Raw genomic sequence first — 18532 nt, forward strand, 5'->3', positions numbered from 1 at the left:
TGTTGGATTCCAGATCCTGACTGAATGTAATGCCACTGACAGCTGCTTATTACTGGCACATGCAGCCACTTGGTGTACAGCACAGAGGCAGAGTTGGGATCTTGGAGTCATTGCTCATTACTGCAGACATGAGGGTTGTCTGACTGGTTTCATTCAGATTGAAGCAAAATTGGGAACAAAACTTCAGAGTAAAATGAAAAGATTTAACCCATTAACTAACTCTGGGGAAAAATGATCTTGATTGATCACAGGCTTCATGTGTTGTCGGGCTGCTTGTTAACCCTGAAGTTACAATTAAATCTAACGTGACTGGAGTTTCTTTAACCCCTCGTATCCTGTGGGGTACGATTGCATGCAAATAGCCTTTCTTTAGTCCTCACTCCCTTAGTGGCTTGACACAACCAGCTATTTGACTGAATGGAGCATCACAGCCGAACCCACTGCTTTCTTTCACTGACGCCCCCGCATGTGGAGGACAACACCCGAAAGTGAACTGGAACCCTGCAATATTTCCTCTCTCTGAATCATCAATAACATGGCTGGAATCAACCACTGCAATGGTGAAAATCCATCACTGTTTCTACCACACTCCTCTTTGCTAGATCAAGTTAATCCCACTGCCCCACTCTGTCTCCCCATAGCCTGATATCAATCCCAAACTACTCGCACTGGCCTGCTCCCTCCCCATAGCCCTTTCTCAATCCCAGACTAATCCAACTGCCTGGCTCCATCCCCATAGCCCTGTATCAATCCCAACTACTCGCACTGGCCTCCTCCCTCCCCATAGCCCTTTCTCAATCTCAAACGAATCCAACTGCCCGGCTCCATCCCCGTAGCCCTGTATCAATCCCAGACTAATCCAACTGCCCAACTCCCTCCCGATAGCCCTGTATCAATCCCAGACTAATCCAACTCCATCCCCATAGCCCTGTATCAATCCCAGACTAATCAAACTGCCCAACTCCATCCCCATAGCCCTGTATCAATCCCAGACTAATCCAACTGCCCAGCACCCTCCCCATAGCCCTGTATCAATCCCAGACTAAGCCAACTGCCCAACTACATCCCCATAGCCCTGTATCAATCCCAGACTAATCCAACTGCCCAACTCCATCCCCATAGCCCTGTATCAATCCCAGACTAATCCAGCTGCCCAACTACATCCCCATAGCCCTGTATCAATCCCAGACTAATCCAACTGCCCAACTCCCTCCCCATAGCCCTGTATCAATCCCAGACTAATCCAACTCAATCCCCATAGCCCTGTATCAATCCCAGACTAATCCAACTGCCCAACTCCATCCCCGTAGCCCTGTATCAATCCCAGACTAATCCAACTGCCCAACTCCCTCCCCATAGCCCTGTATCAATCCCAGACTAATCCAAATGCCCCTCCCCATAGCCCTGTATCAATCCCAGACTAATCCAGCTGCCCGACTCCATCCCCGTAGCCCTGTATCAATCCCAGACTAATCCAACTCCATCCCCATAGCCCTGTATCAATCCCAGACTAATCCAACTGCCCAACTCCCTCCCCATAGCCCAGTATCAATCCCAGACTAATCCAACTGCCCAACTCCATCCCCATAGCCCTGTATCAATCCCAGACTAATCCAACTGCCCAACTCCATCCCCATAGCCCTGTATCAATCCCAGACTAATCAAACTGCCCAACTCCATCCCCATAGCCCTGTATCAATCCCAGACTAATCAAACTGCCCAACTCCATCCCCATAGCCCTGTATCAATCCCAGACTAATCCAACTGCCCGGCTCCATCCCCATAGCCCTGTATCAATCCCAGACTAATCCAACTGCCCAACTCCATCCCCATAGCCCTGTATCAATCCCAGACTAATCAAACTGCCCAACTCCATCCCCATAGCCCTGTATCAATCCCAGACTAATCCAACTGCCCAACTCCATCCCCATAGCCCAGTATCAATCCCAGACTAATCAAACTGCCCAACTCCATCCCCATAGCCCTGTATCAATCCCAGACTAATCCTACTCCATCCCCATAGCCCTGTATCAACCCCAGACTAATCCAACTGCCCAACTCCATCCCCGTAGCCCTGTATCAATCCCAGACTAATCCAACTGCCCAACTCCATCCCCGTAGCCCTGTATCAATCCCAGACTAATCCAACTGCCCCTCCCCATAGCCCTGTATCAATCCCAGACTAATCCAACTGCCCAACTCCATCCCCATAGCCCTGTATCAATCCCAGACTAATCCAACTGCCCAGCACCCTCCCCATAGCCCTGTATCAATCCCAGACTAAGCCAACTGCCCAACTACATCCCCATAGCCCTGTATCAATCCCAGACTAATCCAACTGCCCAACTCCATCCCCATAGCCCTGTATCAATCCCAGACTAATCCAGCTGCCCAACTACATCCCCATAGCCCTGTATCAATCCCAGACTAATCCAACTGCCCAACTCCCTCCCCATAGCCCTGTATCAATCCCAGACTAATCCAACTCAATCCCCATAGCCCTGTATCAATCCCAGACTAATCCAACTGCCCAACTCCATCCCCATAGCCCTGTATCAATCCCAGACTAATCCAACTGCCCAACTCCCTCCCCATAGCCCTGTATCAATCCCAGACTAATCCAAATGCCCCTCCCCATAGCCCTGTATCAATCCCAGACTAATCCAGCTGCCCGACTCCATCCCCGTAGCCCTGTATCAATCCCAGACTAATCCAACTCCATCCCCATAGCCCTGTATCAATCCCAGACTAATCCAACTGCCCAACTCCCTCCCCATAGCCCAGTATCAATCCCAGACTAATCCAACTGCCCAACTCCATCCCCATAGCCCTGTATCAATCCCAGACTAATCCAACTGCCCAACTCCATCCCCATAGCCCTGTATCAATCCCAGACTAATCAAACTGCCCAACTCCATCCCCATAGCCCTGTATCAATCCCAGACTAATCAAACTGCCCAACTCCATCCCCATAGCCCTGTATCAATCCCAGACTAATCCAACTGCCCGGCTCCATCCCCATAGCCCTGTATCAATCCCAGACTAATCCAACTGCCCAACTCCATCCCCATAGCCCTGTATCAATCCCAGACTAATCCAACTCCATCCCCATAGCCCTGTATCAATCCCAGACTAATCCAACTGCCCAACTCCATCCCCATAGCCCTGTATGAATCCCAGACTAATCCAACTCCATCCCCATAGCCCTGTATCAATCCCAGACTAATCCAACTCCATCCCCATAGCCCTGTATCAACCCCAGACTAATCCAACTGCCCAACTCCATCCCCGTAGCCCTGTATCAATCCCAGACTAATCCAACTGCCCAACTCCATCCCCGTAGCCCTGTATCAATCCCAGACTAATCCAACTGCCCCTCCCCATAGCCCTGTATCAATCCCAGACTAATCCAACTGCCCAACACCCTCCCCATAGCCCTGTATCAATCCCAGACTAAGCCAACTGCCCAACTACATCCCCATAGCCCTGTATCAATCCCAGACTAATCCAACTGCCCAACTCCCTCCCCATAGCCCTGTATCAATCCCAGACTAATCCAACTCAATCCCCATAGCCCTGTATCAATCCCAGACTAATCCAACTGCCCAACTCCATCCCCATAGCCCTGTATCAATCCCAGACTAATCCAACTGCCCAACTCCATCCCCGTAGCCCAGTATCAATCCCAGACTAATCCAACTCCATCCCCATAGCCCTGTATCAATCCCAGACTAATCCAACTGCCCAACTCCATCCCCATAGCCCAGTATCAATCCCAGACTAATCCAACTCCATCCCCATAGCCCTGTATCAATCCCAGACTAATCCAACTGCCCAACTCCATCCCCATAGCCCTGTATCAATCCCAGACTAATCCAACTGCCAAACCCCATCCCCATAGCCCTGTATCAATCCCAGACTAATCCAAATGCCCAACTCCATCCCCATAGCCCTGTATCAATCCCAGACTAATCCAACTGCCCAACCCCATCCCCATAGCCCTGTATCAATCTCAAACTAATCCAACTGCCCAACTCCATCCCCATAGCCCTGTAATAACACCAGACTAAACCCACTGTCCCACTCTCTCCCATAGCCCTGTGTCAATCCCAAATTAGTCCTACTGTCCCGCTCTCTCCCATAGCCCTGTATCAATCCCAAACTAATCCCACTGCCCCACTCTCTCCCCATAGCCCTGTATCAATCCCAAACTAATCCCACTGCCCCACTCTCTCCCCATAGCCCTGTATCAATCCCAATCTAATCCCACTGCGCCACTCTCTCCCCATAGACCTGTATCAAACCCCAAACTAATCCCACTGCCCCAACTCTCCCTATAGCCCTGTGTCAATCCTAAAATAATCCCACTGCCCCACTCTCTCCCCACAGCCCTGTATCAATCCCAAACTAATCCCACTGCCCCACTCTCTCCCCATAGCCCTGTATCAATCCCAATCTAATCCCACTGCGCCACTCTCTCCCCATAGCCCTGTATCAAACCCCAAACTAATCCCACTGCCCCAACTCTCCCTATAGCCCTGTGTCAATCCTAAAATAATCCCACTGCCCCAACTCTCCCCATAGCCCTGTATCAATCCCAAACTAATCCCACTGCCCCACTCTCTCCCCATAGCCCTGTGTCAATCCCAAACTAATCCCACTGCCCCGTTCTCTCCCCGTAGCCCTGAATCAGTCCCAAACTAATCCTACTGCCCCAATCCCTCGCCCCATAGCCCTGAATCAACGCAGGTGAAATGCCTCTGAATGTTTCACTCCATTAAAGACAGTGAGAATGGACAGTGAGGGCAGCGACAGTGAGAATCTCTCCTGTGCCTCCTGCTGCCCTTGACTGACGCTTTGCCTTGCCGTGATGCTTGTGCTGTTTTCCCAGGTGGAGGTGATGTATCCGGATGGAAGTCCTGCAAACGGTATCACCGTGCGCATCAAAGCCGAGCTGACTCCGAAGGACAACGTGTACACGAGCGAGCTGGTGTCTGAGAACAGCAGGGTGGAGTTTGAGATCCCGTCCATTCCGACTGCTGCCCAGTATGTCTGGCTGGAGGTGAGGAGAGCTGCTGTGTGTGTCCGAGAGGCAGGATGAGACCGAAGAGAGCGTGTGGCTGAGTGCAATTGTTCACTCGCGTACAAACATACAGTAACGTGACTGTGCACACATGCATACACGTGCACATGTGTTTGCGCACAGGCGCACATACCCATGCACACTGAAGCACAGAGGGGATTAGTGATGTTTGTGTAACGTGCACTTGCTGACCATAATATCTCTCCAAGGGATTGACCCTGTGTACACTATAACTAGAAGCCAGTGTTCAGAACCAAGGGCGGCACAGCAGCACAGTGGTTAGCACTGTTGCTTCACAGCACCAGGGACCCGGGTTCGATTCTCGGCTTAGGTCACTGTCTGTGCTGCGTCTGCACGTTTTTCCCCGTGTCTGTTTGGGTTTCCTCCGGGTACTCCGGTTTCCCCCCACATGTCCCGAAAGACGTGCTGTTAGGTGAATTGAACATTCTGAATTCTCCCTCTGTGTACCTGAACAGGCGCCGGAATGTGGCAAATAGGGAATTTTCGCAGTAACTTCATTGCAGTGTTAATGTAAGCCTACTTGTGACACTAAGAAAGATTATTATTATTAAGGACCTTTCCCCATCGCATGGTCTGGTTTTGGGGGCTGTCGCTGAGGAATGGAATCATTTATCCCTCCCTACCTGCTGGGCACTGAGCAAAATGTGGCAATCATGAATAAGGTGGGCATGGGCCATTCCAAGGGACGTGAGAGTTGAGGGAGGGGGTGCAGACCGGAAAGCGGAGCTGAGCCCCTGTCAGAGCAGCCATGGTCTGATTGAATGGCGGGGTAGGCTCGAAGGGCTGAATGGCCTACTTCTGCTTCTCACCCTTGTGTTCCTGGCAGACCCATGGGACATCTCCAAGAAGGCAGCTCACCACCACCTTCTCAAGGGAAACTTGGGGATGGGCAGTAAGTATTTCCCTCGCCAGTGACTACCCTGTCCCAGAAACAAATATAAAAAATAATGACGGACGTGTGGTGAATGGAAACCTTTAGCTCCTGACCAACGCCTCCCCTATCAGCCAATCCTGGTGTCACGGATGGTGGGCAGGGGTCTGGGAATTGTTTTGAAAATTGTGCCGGAAATGATTCACTGTAAACCGCCTCCTTTTATTGAGATACACCTAATCCCCAGGCTAATATTCTTCTTGTTCCTCAGACGAAGGTGACAGCTATCAATGGGACGCCAGCTGGTGACCAGTATCTCCCCAGTTATCTCTCCATCAGCAGCTGGTATTCACCGAGCAAATGCCACATTCAGCTTCAGGGGCCGGATCGAGCCTTTCGGGTGAGGAATTAATGATTGCAGTGAATCGGGAGATTCCGTTCCGGATAACGGGAAACTCAGCACAACGCAGAGTTCCTGAAAATATCATTTTGTCGCTTCAACTAATCAGCGGTGGGCACCGCCAAATTCAGGTTAAAACCTGTAAGCGATAAGCTCCATCTAATTCTGTTCATGGAATCTTGCATCAGAGAAGGAGACCAATCTCCAGCCTTTCGGCCTGAGAAAGATCTGTCCCCCCCCCCCCCCCCCCCCAAACCTCTGAAGGTTTCCCCATTTCATGTACTTATCCAACTCCTCTTTGAAAATTCCGATTGGATCTGCTTCCACTGCCTTGTCAGCCAGCACCTCCCAGATCACAACTCCGTGTGGATAAAAATGATAATTCTCCCCCTCTGCCTCTTTTGCCAGTGGCCTCTGGTTCCCAATTTACTGCCGCTGCCAACAGTTTTCCTCTTATTTACTCTATCAAAACCCCTTGTGATTTTGAACACCTCGTGGGCAGCACGGTAGCATTGTGGTTAGCACAATTGCTTCACAGCTCCAGGGTCCCAGGTTCGATTCCCGGCTCGGGTCACTGTCTGTGCGGAGTCTGCACATCCTCCCTGTGTGTGCGTGGGTTTCCTCCGGGTGCTCCGGTTTCCTCCCACAGTCCAAAGATGTGCAGGTTAGGTGGATTGTCCATGATAAATTGCCCTTAGTGTCCAAAATTGCCCTTAGTGTTGGGTGGGGTTACTGGGTTATGGGGATAGGGTGGAGGTGTTGACATCGGGTAGGGTGCTCTTTCCAAGAGCCGGTGCAGACACGATGGGCCGAGTGGCCTCCTGCACTGTAAATTCTATGATAATCTATGAAATGTCCCTCCTCACCTTCTATGTTCCAACAAAGAACAAAGAAAAGTACAGCACAGGAACAGGCCCTTCGGCCCTCCAAGCCTGTGCCGACCATGCTGCCCGTCTAAACTAAAATCTTCTACACTTCCGGGGTCCGTATCCCTCTATTCCCATCCTATTCATGTATTTGTCAAGATGCCCCTTAAACATCACTATCATCCCTGCTTCCACCACCTCCTCCGGCAGCGAGTTCCAGGCACCCACTACTCTCTGTGTACAATCGCAGCTTCTCCAGTCTCTCCACATTAGCTGAAGCCCTGGGTCGCATTCTAGTAAATCGCCTCCGCACCCTCTCCAAAGGCTCGGACATCCTTCCTAATGTGCAGCACCTGGAATCGAACAGTCTTCCAGCTGGGGCCTGACCAGTGATTTATGAAGGTCAAGCACAACGTCCTCGCTTTTGTAATCTTTAACACTATTACTAAGCCCAAGGGTCCAATATTCTTATTCAGCAGCCGTCTCAACTTGTCCACCTTCCCAGATTCGGACAATTTCAATATGCCTGCCCATTTCAAGAATCCAAAGTCTGTCATTCTCTTTGTTGTGTTTTGTCTCATCCACAATCTTTGAAATTATATCAAGTCCAATTTGTTAACATATGTCAGTCCCTCAGTACAGCCGTTCTAGGGCAGCACGGTGGCCTAGTGGTTCGCACAACCGCCTCACGGCGCTGAGGTCCCAGGTTCGATCCCGGCTCTGGGTCACTGTCCGTGTGGAGTTTGCACATTCTCCCCGTGTCTGCGTGGGTTTCGCCCCCACAACCCAAAAATTTGCAGAGTAGGTGGATTGGCCATGCTAAATTGCCCCTTAATAGAAAAAATAATTGGGTAATCTAAAATTTTTTTAAAAAGTACAGCCGTTCTGACCTGAGTTCACCTGGAGGTCATAAACTTGTCTGTAGCCAGACTGTAATGTGGAGTGGGGTCCCTGGCTCTCCTGAGTCGTGAGCTCAGTATGCTGAGGTCACGCGTGACCTTTAACTGCAGCTTGACTGGCCAGCCCAGACTGGGGCCAGAAACCTCCCCCTTTCTGCCCCTGTGTTAACAATGCCAGTCTGGGTAGGACTCTTGCAATGACCAACTCGGGAGCTTCCTCCTCCTTGCCTTAAAATAAAACTGGACGAAACTCATGTCGGACTCTGTTGGTTGCAGGTCGGGGAGGAAGCCCAGATTCCCCTGAAATCCACCTGCTCCTGTGACTTCACGTTACACTACGAGCTGGCTTCACGGGGGAACATTGTGAAGACGGGGAGGCAGCCAGCAAGTGTAACTCGGCAAAGGAGCAAGAGAGCCACAGTCACCTTCGACAAGGAGAAGCAGCCTGCACAGAACTGTGAGTGAAATGGAGGAAGGACTGGGGGGGGGGATGGGATGGGGGGGGGGATGGGGATGGGATGGGGGGGGGGGGGATGGGATGGGGGGGGTGGGGTGGGGGGGGGGGATGGGATGGGGGGGGGATGGGATGGGATGGGGGGGGATGGGATGGGGGGGGGGATGGGATGGGGGGGAGGGATGGGGGGGGGGGAAGAAACAGTGGGACAAAGATAGAGGGGGATAGAGATCTGAGTCGCTTGTACCTGTCTGGGTTTATTGATCCCTGGATGAGCGCAGGATGCTATAATGTACTGTACACCTCAGGTTGGAGGGTGACACCTTGTATTTTCTTTTCTCTTCATATACTAAATGATCTGTTTGAGCTGCTCGCAGAAAAATACTTTTCACTGTACCTCGGTACACGTGACCATAAACAAATCCAATCCAATCCCTGTGTTATGTAGCCTTGTGCTATGAACCTGATCAAAAACAACCAGCCCATCACGGGCAACCTCGGTGAGCTTAATCCACCTCTAGTTTCCTCAGGTAGGAGTATGGTTAGTTCCCATTGACGTAGCTTGGGAAGATAGTGATGTAGGACAATGGCCAAAATCTCTTCCTAATATTGTCTTGTTATGCTCTTGACGTAGCATAAGCTGCTTCCTTGATGTGCACTCTGACAAAGGAAGGTTCAGATGTGGAGATAACTTCAACACGTTTATTGAACTATTTACAATTCTCCTATTCGGATTCGCCTCTACTGTTAATCCTTCTATAGCTACTCAGACTGACGAACCAGTCTGCTCCAATCCACGTAGTGGGTGTGATGTTCAATCAACCCTGTGTCTGTACTCACTGAGTGTCTCCACTGGAAAGAGGAAGATCATGTGTGCTGTGTCCTTTATATATGGGTTGGTGTAATGCCCCCCTGTGGTAGTGTCACCTCTGTGTGTATCGTGAATGCCCATTGGTCGTGTCCTATCTAATTGACCTATTGGTTGAGTGTCTGTGTGTCATGTCTCTGGTGCTCCCTCTAGTGTCTAGCTAGTCTACATGTATTTACATTAACCCCTTGTGTATTTACAGTGATACATATCACCACAAATATAGCAGAGGGTCATGTGGGCAAAGAGAAGTTTGATTTATTTGCTAGAGGTGGTCAAAATTGAGAAGAAACTATAATCAGAGGGACACAGATTGAAGGTAATAGGTTAACGAGAAAACCAAAAGAGGGAATCGAGGCAAATCTTTTCCATGCAACGGGTTGTGACATGGAAAGCATTGCCTGAAAGGCAGAGGCAGCAGATTGAATAGGAACTTACAAAAGAGAATTGGGGAAGTGCTTAAAAAGTATTTATAGGACTTTGGGGAAAGAGCAGGGTGAGTGGGGCTAATTGAATAGCTCTTTCAGATAACCAGCACGGCTGCTGCGGGCTGAATGGCCTGGTGAATACTTCTGTGATATTTGAAGAACATTCGGCAAGTTGGGAATTGATCGAATGGAACTGAACCTGCTGCTTTCTCCTCAGATCAGTCCAAGTCTTCAGCCAGTGAGGTGGACGTGTGCAGCACTTCCTTAGGTTTCACAGTCACGTACGACATGATCCCCCTCTCCCGGCTGCTTGTGTTCTATGTGCGGGAGAATGGTGAAGGAATCACGGACAGTATACAAATCCCAGTCCAACCGTGCTATGAGAATAAGGTGGGTGCCCAACAACTTGCATTCATTAAGCACTTTTATTAGTAAAATGGCCCAAGGTGCTTCACAGGAGGAATCGTCAAAGAACGTTGACGCTGGGCCACATAAGGGGACCAAAAAGCTTGGTCAAAAGGTCTGTTTGAAGGAGATTCCTGGAGGAGGAGAGAGAGATGGAGAGGCTTAAGGAGGGTAATCCGGAGCGTAGCGCCCAGGCAGCTGAAGGCACTGCCGCCAATAGTCCTTCAGAGTGATTTAAAATCTGGGATGCTCAAGAAACCGAAATGAGAGGAGTGCAGACATCACGGGAGGTTGTGGGACTGGAGGAGATTTTGCAGATGGTGCAGGGGTGAGACCGTGAAAAGGAAAGCAAGGATGCACGGTGGGTTAGCACTGCTGCCTCACAGCGCCAGAGAGCCGGGTTCCATTCTGGCCTCGGGTGACCGCCTGTGTGGAGTTCCCCCTGCTTGGGTTTCCTCCCTCAACCCAAGGATGTGCAGGTTAGGTGGATTGATCATGATAAATGCATGGGGTTACGGGAATAAGGCAGATGGAGTGGGCCTAGTTGGAGTGCTGTTTCGAGGGGGTTGGTGCAGAGACTCTATGGGCCGAATGGCCTCCTTCTGCTCTGTACGGGATTCTAACAACTTGCCGGACTAAGAGCCAGTGTGGATCAGCAAACAGAAGGTGGCGGGTGAGCAGGACCAGGAGCGAGTTGGGATACAAGCAGCTTAAACTGGGAAGGAAAGAAAACCAATTGGTCCGAGAGATCACAGCAGTGCGAAAGATCCACAATTCACCTTCTTTGATCAAATGTCCAGGTATCGATTTCACTTTCTGCCAACAAGACGATGCCTGGTGACCTCATCAGTGTTGCAGTGAAGGGCGAGGCCAGATCCTGTGTTTGTGTTGCGAGTGTGGACAAGAGTGTGTACCTGTTGAAACCAGGCTTTCAGCTCAGCACTGAGAAGGTAATCAAACCCCACAATTCTTTGCCAACAAGTAGAAACTGCACTCTCTGGATAATAGAAACAGGACGAAATGAAATGAAAATCGCTTATTGTCACGAGTAGGCTTCAAATGAAGTCACTGTGAAAAGCCCCTAGTCGCCACATTCCGGCACCTGTTCGGGGAGGCTGGTACGGGAATTGAACCGTGCTGCTGGCCTGCCTTGGTCTGTTTTTAAAGCCAGCGATTTAGCACTGTGCTAAACCAAGCCATTCAGCCCCTCGAGCTTGTTCCCCCACTCCATTAGATCATAGCTAATCTAAACCTGAGCTCCATCTACCCGCCGTGGTTCCGTAACCTTCCGTACCTGAAAACAATCACAGTTCTCACATTTCCAGATGCTCCCCAACCTCAGCGGCCTTTTGCCAGGAGAGATTTTTTGATTTCCGCTCTCCTGTGTGGAACATCTTGAAATCGCCCCTGGATGGCTCGGCTCTTTCTTTTCAGTTCTCCCTCAAGGGCAAAAAGCTTCTCTCGACCCTATCAAATCTTTTAATCATCTTCAACCCACCTTGATCAGATTGTTCCTTAAACGTCTAACCTCCAGCCTATTCTGTGTGACTTGTCCTCCTGATTTAAACCCTTTCAGCCCTCGTGTCACTCTGGTGAATCTGGGCTGTAGCCATCTCAAGGCGAATTTCTCCTTCCTGAGGTGCAAAGCCAGAACTGAACAGCCTGACTCCAGGTGGGGTCTGACTAGAACTTTAATCCGTATGTTTGCCGCGTGTGATCCTCACCTGGGAAAATCTCCAGACCCTTGCTGGAATGAGGGACCCATTGATTACAGTCACAACACCAGCACTGCCAGCAATAGCCCCTACCCTTGTATGAAACAGTGATATCTACATGTTTGACCATGGGGGGCATCACAGTAGATCCATTGCTGTCCTGATCTGCATTTTCCAGGTGGACCCATTGATTTAGTCTTCAGGAGCAGGAATGCTGGCTGATTTGAATCCACTTGTTCAAACATGGACCCTAGCTCAGACCAGCAGACTCTGGACTTTGTGTTCAACTCCCTGATACTCCCTGGGTCAGTCTCTGATCCACCCAAATGTATGCGTGTGCGTGCGCTTATGGGTGGCTTGTCTCAACAGCAACGGTATAGCTCCAATCCAACGACGTGAGCCTATGTCATACGAAAACGAGCAGGGGATTTTTGTGACTCACAGACAGGGAGATGCTGGGAATATCTAGGGATAGAGATGCCTGGATCTGTACCGTACAAAGAGTGTCACCCCTCCCGTACTGCCCTGTGACTGGCAGTGCCCACTGTATACGGAACAGGCCATCCGAGGGCTCCCCACCTTTAACCCAATCTGATCAATCTCCAGGTTTTCCAGGAGTTGGCCAATTACGATGTCTCGGATGCTTTTGGAATTCCGAAGGATGACGGTCACTTCTGGTGGCCAGGACTATCGTCACGACGTCGGCGGAAGAGAAGATCATCCGTGTTCCCCTGGCACTGGGATATCACCAAAGATGCTCACTTCGCCTTCAGCGTAAGCACAAACTCCCACTTCTCTGGTTCTCCATTTAACTGGCTTTTTATTTCCAATTTCATGTTCCGCACACACCGGAGTACGGGTCCCACGCACACTGACTGTGAGGCTCGCCAGTGCCGTGCTGTGCGGCGCATGATCCTAGGGGCCACATGACGGCGACGTAAAACGCTCCGGCGTTTACGACACGTCAACACTTAGCCCCAGGATCGGAGAATCCTGCCCACTGACACTCACTGGGGTAGGGGTCCCACACACACTGACTCTCACTGGGGTAGGGGCCCCACACACACTGACTCTCGCTGGGATGCAGGTCCCACACACACTGACTCTCTCTGGGGTACGGGTCCCACACACACTGACTCTCTCTGGGGTACGGGTTCCACACACACGGACTCTCACTGGGGTATGGGTCCCACACACACTGACTCTCACTGGGGTATGGGACCCACACACATTGACTCTCATTGGGGTACGGGTTCCATACACACTGACTCTCACTGGGGTGTGGATCCCACACATACTGACTCTCACTGGGGTACGGGTCCCACACACACTGACTCACTGGGGTACGGTTCCCACACACACTGACTCTCACAGGGGTGTGGGTTGCACACACACTGACTCTCACTGGGATACGGGTGGACGTTATTCTCCCCAGGATTTGTCCTCTGATCTGCCTCTGCTTTCTCGATTATGTAGGAAACGGGCCTGGTGGTCATGACGGATATAGTGAGCCTCAATCACAGGCAGAATGGGGGGATGTACACAGACGAGGCAGTGCCTGCTTTCCAGCCTCACACTGGGACCCTTGTGGCAGCTTTGCACTCAAGGACTTTACCCAGGTAAGGGAAATGCTTCAAGCTTTGGCATAAGTCTTTGTTTGAATGGATGCTGATGTTTCAAGAGTATTGTTATAAAGTTATGTAGCTTCCATTAACGGTCAGTCAGATGGTGGGCCGATGCTGCTTGAACTGAATTTCAGTATGGCAGTGTTAGCACTCAGACAATGTTCCGCTCGGGATGGTGTTGGGAATGTGGCAAGATGTATCGTGGAAAAAGAAAAGTTGCTTGGGAAATGGAAGGCATTGGGTAGCTGTGAGAAGCTCCAGCAAGGACACTATGGAATGAGTCTGATTCTCTGCTCATTTGGCTCGCAATCCGCTTTTAAATACAGCTAGCAAACACAGGATTACTTGCCAAACACAGGATTACTTGCCAAACACAGGATTACTTGCCAAACACAGGATTACTTGCCTGCAGCGTTGAGAATGACCCCACTATCTAACGGGACTCTTGTTTTTTTTTGGCCTCAATTCAGAGCGCTGAGACCGCACTTACCTAATTTCGAGCAGGGCTCGTCTGTGCAGGAAGATGACTTGCGGATCAGGGCGCCATTTATAAATGCCGCCCTGATCCTTTGACCCCCTAGGCCCCTCCACTGCGACATCCGGACCCACCCACTGCCCCCAACGTACCTCTTAGGTACCAACCCACCTCTTGAAGGCAGGGCGCCCCCCCCCCGGCCCGATCACTGGCATGGGCACTTGGCACTGCCAACCTGGCAGAACCACCTGGGCACCATGGCAGTGCCAGGCTGACAGTGCTAAGGAGGTGCCCGGGGTGCCTGCGGGAGTGCCACGGTGCCATCCTGTCCAGAGCCCGACCAGCCGGGGTGTCCAGTGGACGGGAAGACACCCCCAAAAGGAGCCGTTACTCCTGGCCCATGTTTGTTTAAACCAGTGCTAAACAGCGCCATGGTGAAGTCTCCCAGGCCCGACCGTTAACATGTTAATCTGGATCTCATGATCTCTAATGAGATTTCATTAGACCTTGCGAGGCATTCCGGCAGTCGCAAATCTAGCAAGGAGCCTCTTGTGAGATTTAAGGCAGCACGGTAGCATTGTGGATAGCACAATCGCTTCACAGCTCCAGGGTCCCAGGTTCGATTCCGGCTTGGGTCACTGTCTGTGCGGAGTCTGCACATCCTCCCCGTGTGTGCGTGGGTTTCCTCCGGGTGCTCCGGTTTCCTCCCACAGTCCAAAGATGTGCAGGTTAGGTGGATTGGCCATGATAAATTGCCCGTAGTGTCCAAAAGTGCCCTTAGTGTTGGGTGGGGTTACTGGGTTATGGGGATAGGGTGGAGGTGTGACCTTGGGTAGGGCGCTCTTTCCAGGAGCCGGTGCAGACTCGATGGGCCGAATGGCCTCCTTCTGCACTGTAAATTCTATGTAAAATCACATCAGCGAGTCGGGCGCGTTAAGGCCATTAGATCATGGCCAACGTCTCTAATTGTCTCCTACCCAAGGAACCTTCTTTATATAAACAAAATTCCAAAAGCCCAAACATTTACAATGCTAATGTTCGGTTTGTTTCTTTTTGCTCAGAGTTGAGAAGAGGAAAAGAACGTATTTTCCGGAAACCTGGATTTGGCATTGCCTGAACATCAGGTATGAAAAGTGTCATAGAACCACTGAAATCAGTATACACGGAGTTGGAATTGGTTCCCGCATGGTCTCGGAGAAAACAATTCCCCTCGGCTAAGTGTAATGGTTCGGAAAGTCTGCTCTCCCCCCCCCAAAATTTGGCTCTTAATTGGAACTGGTTTGGATCTTGTTTACACGGGAGGCTATTCTGGGATCAGCCAGTGTAAAGGTCAAGGACAACAGTCAGCTGGCTGAGTTCAGTTAAGCAGGAGAGATTGCGATGGAATATGGGGGGGGTGGGTTGGGGAGTGGGAGAATTCTTTTATGCATTCAAAGGATGTGGGTGTCAGTAACTAGCCCACCATTCATTGCCCATCCCTGATTGCCCTTGAGTTGGCGGTGAGTTGCTTTCTTGACCTGCTGTAGCCTCTGGTGTAGGTACACCCACCGTGCTGTCAGAGAGGGAGTTCCAGGATTCTGACCCAGCGACAGTGAAGGAACAGCGACATATTTCCAAGTCAGGATGCTAAGTGGCTCGGAGGGGAACTTGTAGTTGGTGGGGTTCCCAGGTATCTGCTGCCCTTGTCCTTCTAGAGGGCAGCGGTCATGGCTTTGGAAGATGGTCTCTCTGGAGGCTTGGTGAGTTCCTGCAGTGCATCTTTAAGATGGTGCACACAGCTGTCACGAGCATCGGTGGTGGAGGGAGTGAATGTTTAAGTGATGGATAGGGTGCCAGCTGAGGAGGCTTGTTTGTCCTGGATGGTGTCGAACCTCTTGAGTGTTGTTGGAGTTGCATTCAGGCAAGTGGGGAGTATTCCATCACACTCCTGTCTTGTGCCTTGTAGATGGTGGACAAGCTTTGGGGGGGCAGGAAGCAAGTTACTTACTGCAGGATTCCCAGCCTTTGACCTGCTCTTGCAGCTACAGTAATTATATGGCGAGTCCAGTTTAGTTTTTGGTCTGTTGATCTGATTCTTCCGACTCTGCACGATTAAATGTGACAACATGATTTACTAAATGCTATGCCATGATTTTCCACACTTCAATCGGAGCAAGGATCGCTTTGTAAGTACACAGGTAGATGTATGACTAAGGAAATATGAAGTGAATCACTGTTCCTACCTTTTAAAGTGGCGACATTTCAAAAGTACTTCATTGACGACAAAGCACTTTGAGACATCCAGTGGTTGTGAAAGGCGCTAATTAAATGTAAGTTTTTTAATTGAGGACATGTGGGTGGACATGAGGATTATTGCTGTAAGGTTTGTAGATGATATCGCACTGCTGCCTCACGGCGCCGAGGTCCCAGGTTTGATCCCGGCTCTGGGTCACTGTCCGTGTGGAGTTTGCACATTCTCCCCGTGTCTGCGTGGGTTTCATCCCCACAATCCAAGAGATGTGCAGGGTAGGTGGATCGGCCACGCTAAATAATTGCCCATTAATTGGAAAAAAAACTAATTGGATACTCTTTCAATTCCTGTACCAGCCTCCCCGAACAGGTGCCAGAATGTGGCGACTAGGGGCTTTTCACAGTGACTTCATTGAAGCCTACTTGTGACAATAAGCTATTATCATTATTAAATTTATTTTTTAAAAGTAGATGATATCGCTGTACCTGCTGCAGCAGACAGCCGGTCCAATTTGAAGGATGTAACGAGGCTTTTAGTTTCTGTGACCTTTTCCAAAGAGTGAATTGTTGAAAAGCCCCGAACACATTGCTGGAAAATCTCCCAGTGCTTTCAATTGTATAATATTTTGGCTTCGGGCACAGGATGCTAAGTGCTCCCATGCAGGAATTTTAAAATGCTATCAGTTTTCGAGCCAAAAGAAAAAGGGTTATCTACTTCTGGAACTCCCAAACCGTCGGAAGCAGCAATTTATCACAGGGCAGAGGTATTGCTGGGGCCCAGTGTGTCGGTGCAAGGGGCACCATGGGCAGCCGTCCAAGTTTCATCCCGTAACCAGGGACCATGACAGCCAGCGTCCAGTGTTTCCTGTAAACTACAGGCGGCAGCAACCCAGAGCCTTCCCAAAGGTAGCCGGCAGCTGTACAGGGAAGATTAAGTGTGGAATACTGTGCACAGTTTTGGCCTCCTTGTGTGAGAAGGATATAATTGCATTAGGAGCAGTTCAGAGAAGGTTCACTCGGCTTGTTCTCCTGCGGTGAAGGACCTATCTTGTGAAGAAAGGTTGGTCCTAAACCCATTGGGGTTTAGAAGAACGAGAGGTGATCTTATTGAAACATACACGATTCTGAGGGGACTTGGCCGGATGGTTACCAGGAGGATGGTTTCCCTTGTGGGCGAGGAGACATGGATTAAAAATAAGAGTCGCTCTTTGAAGACAGGGATGAGGAGACTTTTTTTTTTCTCTGAGGGTTGTTAGTTGATGGAATTCTCTTCCCCAGAGAGCAGTGGACTCTGGGTCACTGAATTTATCCCAGGCAGAGTTGGACAGATTTTTGAGAGATCAGAGAGTCGTGGGTTATGAGGGACAGACGGGAAAGTGGAGTTGACATCACAATCAGATCAGCCCTGATCCTATCAAATGGCAGGTCGGCTCGAAGGGCTGAATGACCGCCCCCTACTCTGAAGGTCTATGTTCCTGTGGAGGACAATCCCGTTAGCTGCCAGTGTGTTTGTCCACGCAAATTATTTAAGGCTTCCATGCATTGAATGCTACACACAATAGAAAATCCAGAGGAGATGTCGTTAGTGGTCCTTTCTGCAAATCGAAACAAAGGCGCAGGAATAGGCCCACAAGCCTCAGTCCAAAATTCTGAATCAAACCCAACCTTCAAGGTGCTCAACAACTGTTCTCTGATTCGCAGTCTTATTAATGAAGACATTTCTTTTTTTTTTTTTTTTTTAAATTTAGATTAGCCAATTATTTTTTCCAATTAAGGGGCAATTTAGCATGGCCAATCCACCTACTCTGCACATTTTTTGGGTTGTGGGGGCGAAACCCACGCAGACACGGGGAGAACGTGCAAACTCCACACGGACAGTGACCCAGAGCCGGGATCGAACCTGGGACCTCAGCGCCGTGAGGCGGTTATGCTAACCACTAGGCCACCGTGCTGCCCTAATGAAGACATTTCTTCTTACACACTGCAATGGCTTTCCCTGTGTGTAACAACCTGTTGGGTACACACAGCTCTCCCTGTGTGCAACAACCTGTTGGGTACACACAGCTCTCCCTGTGTGTAACAACCTGTTGGGTACACACAGCTCTCCCTGTGTGTAACAATTTGTTGGGTACACACAGCTCTCCCTGTGTGTAACAACTTGTTGGGTACACACAGCTCTCCCTGTGTGTAACA

At 50.3% G+C, this 18532-nt stretch overlaps 1 protein-coding gene across 2 annotated transcripts in view; it reads left to right on the top strand.

Annotated features, from left to right (window-relative positions):
* Positions 1-18532, top strand: part of cpamd8 (C3 and PZP like alpha-2-macroglobulin domain containing 8) — a 160339-nt gene that overhangs the window by 35923 nt on the left and 105884 nt on the right. Inside the window, exons 1-8 of one of the 2 annotated variants that reach the window (XM_038777042.1) lie at positions 4893-5062; positions 6247-6375; positions 8417-8597; positions 10108-10280; positions 11096-11245; positions 12617-12784; positions 13487-13629; positions 15172-15234. In XM_038777042.1, coding sequence (XP_038632970.1) covers positions 4901-5062; positions 6247-6375; positions 8417-8597; positions 10108-10280; positions 11096-11245; positions 12617-12784; positions 13487-13629; positions 15172-15234 — 1169 coding nt within the window. In that variant the 5' untranslated portion in view covers positions 4893-4900. Of the gene's footprint in view, positions 1-4892; positions 5063-6246; positions 6376-8416; positions 8598-10107; positions 10281-11095; positions 11246-12616; positions 12785-13486; positions 13630-15171; positions 15235-18532 lie in introns of those variants that run through there. The other variant, XM_038777043.1, reaches the window with a different exon arrangement.

The sequence above is a fragment of the Scyliorhinus canicula genome, chromosome 18 (assembly GCF_902713615.1).
Source record: "Scyliorhinus canicula chromosome 18, sScyCan1.1, whole genome shotgun sequence".
Lineage (NCBI taxonomy): Eukaryota > Metazoa > Chordata > Chondrichthyes > Carcharhiniformes > Scyliorhinidae > Scyliorhinus > Scyliorhinus canicula.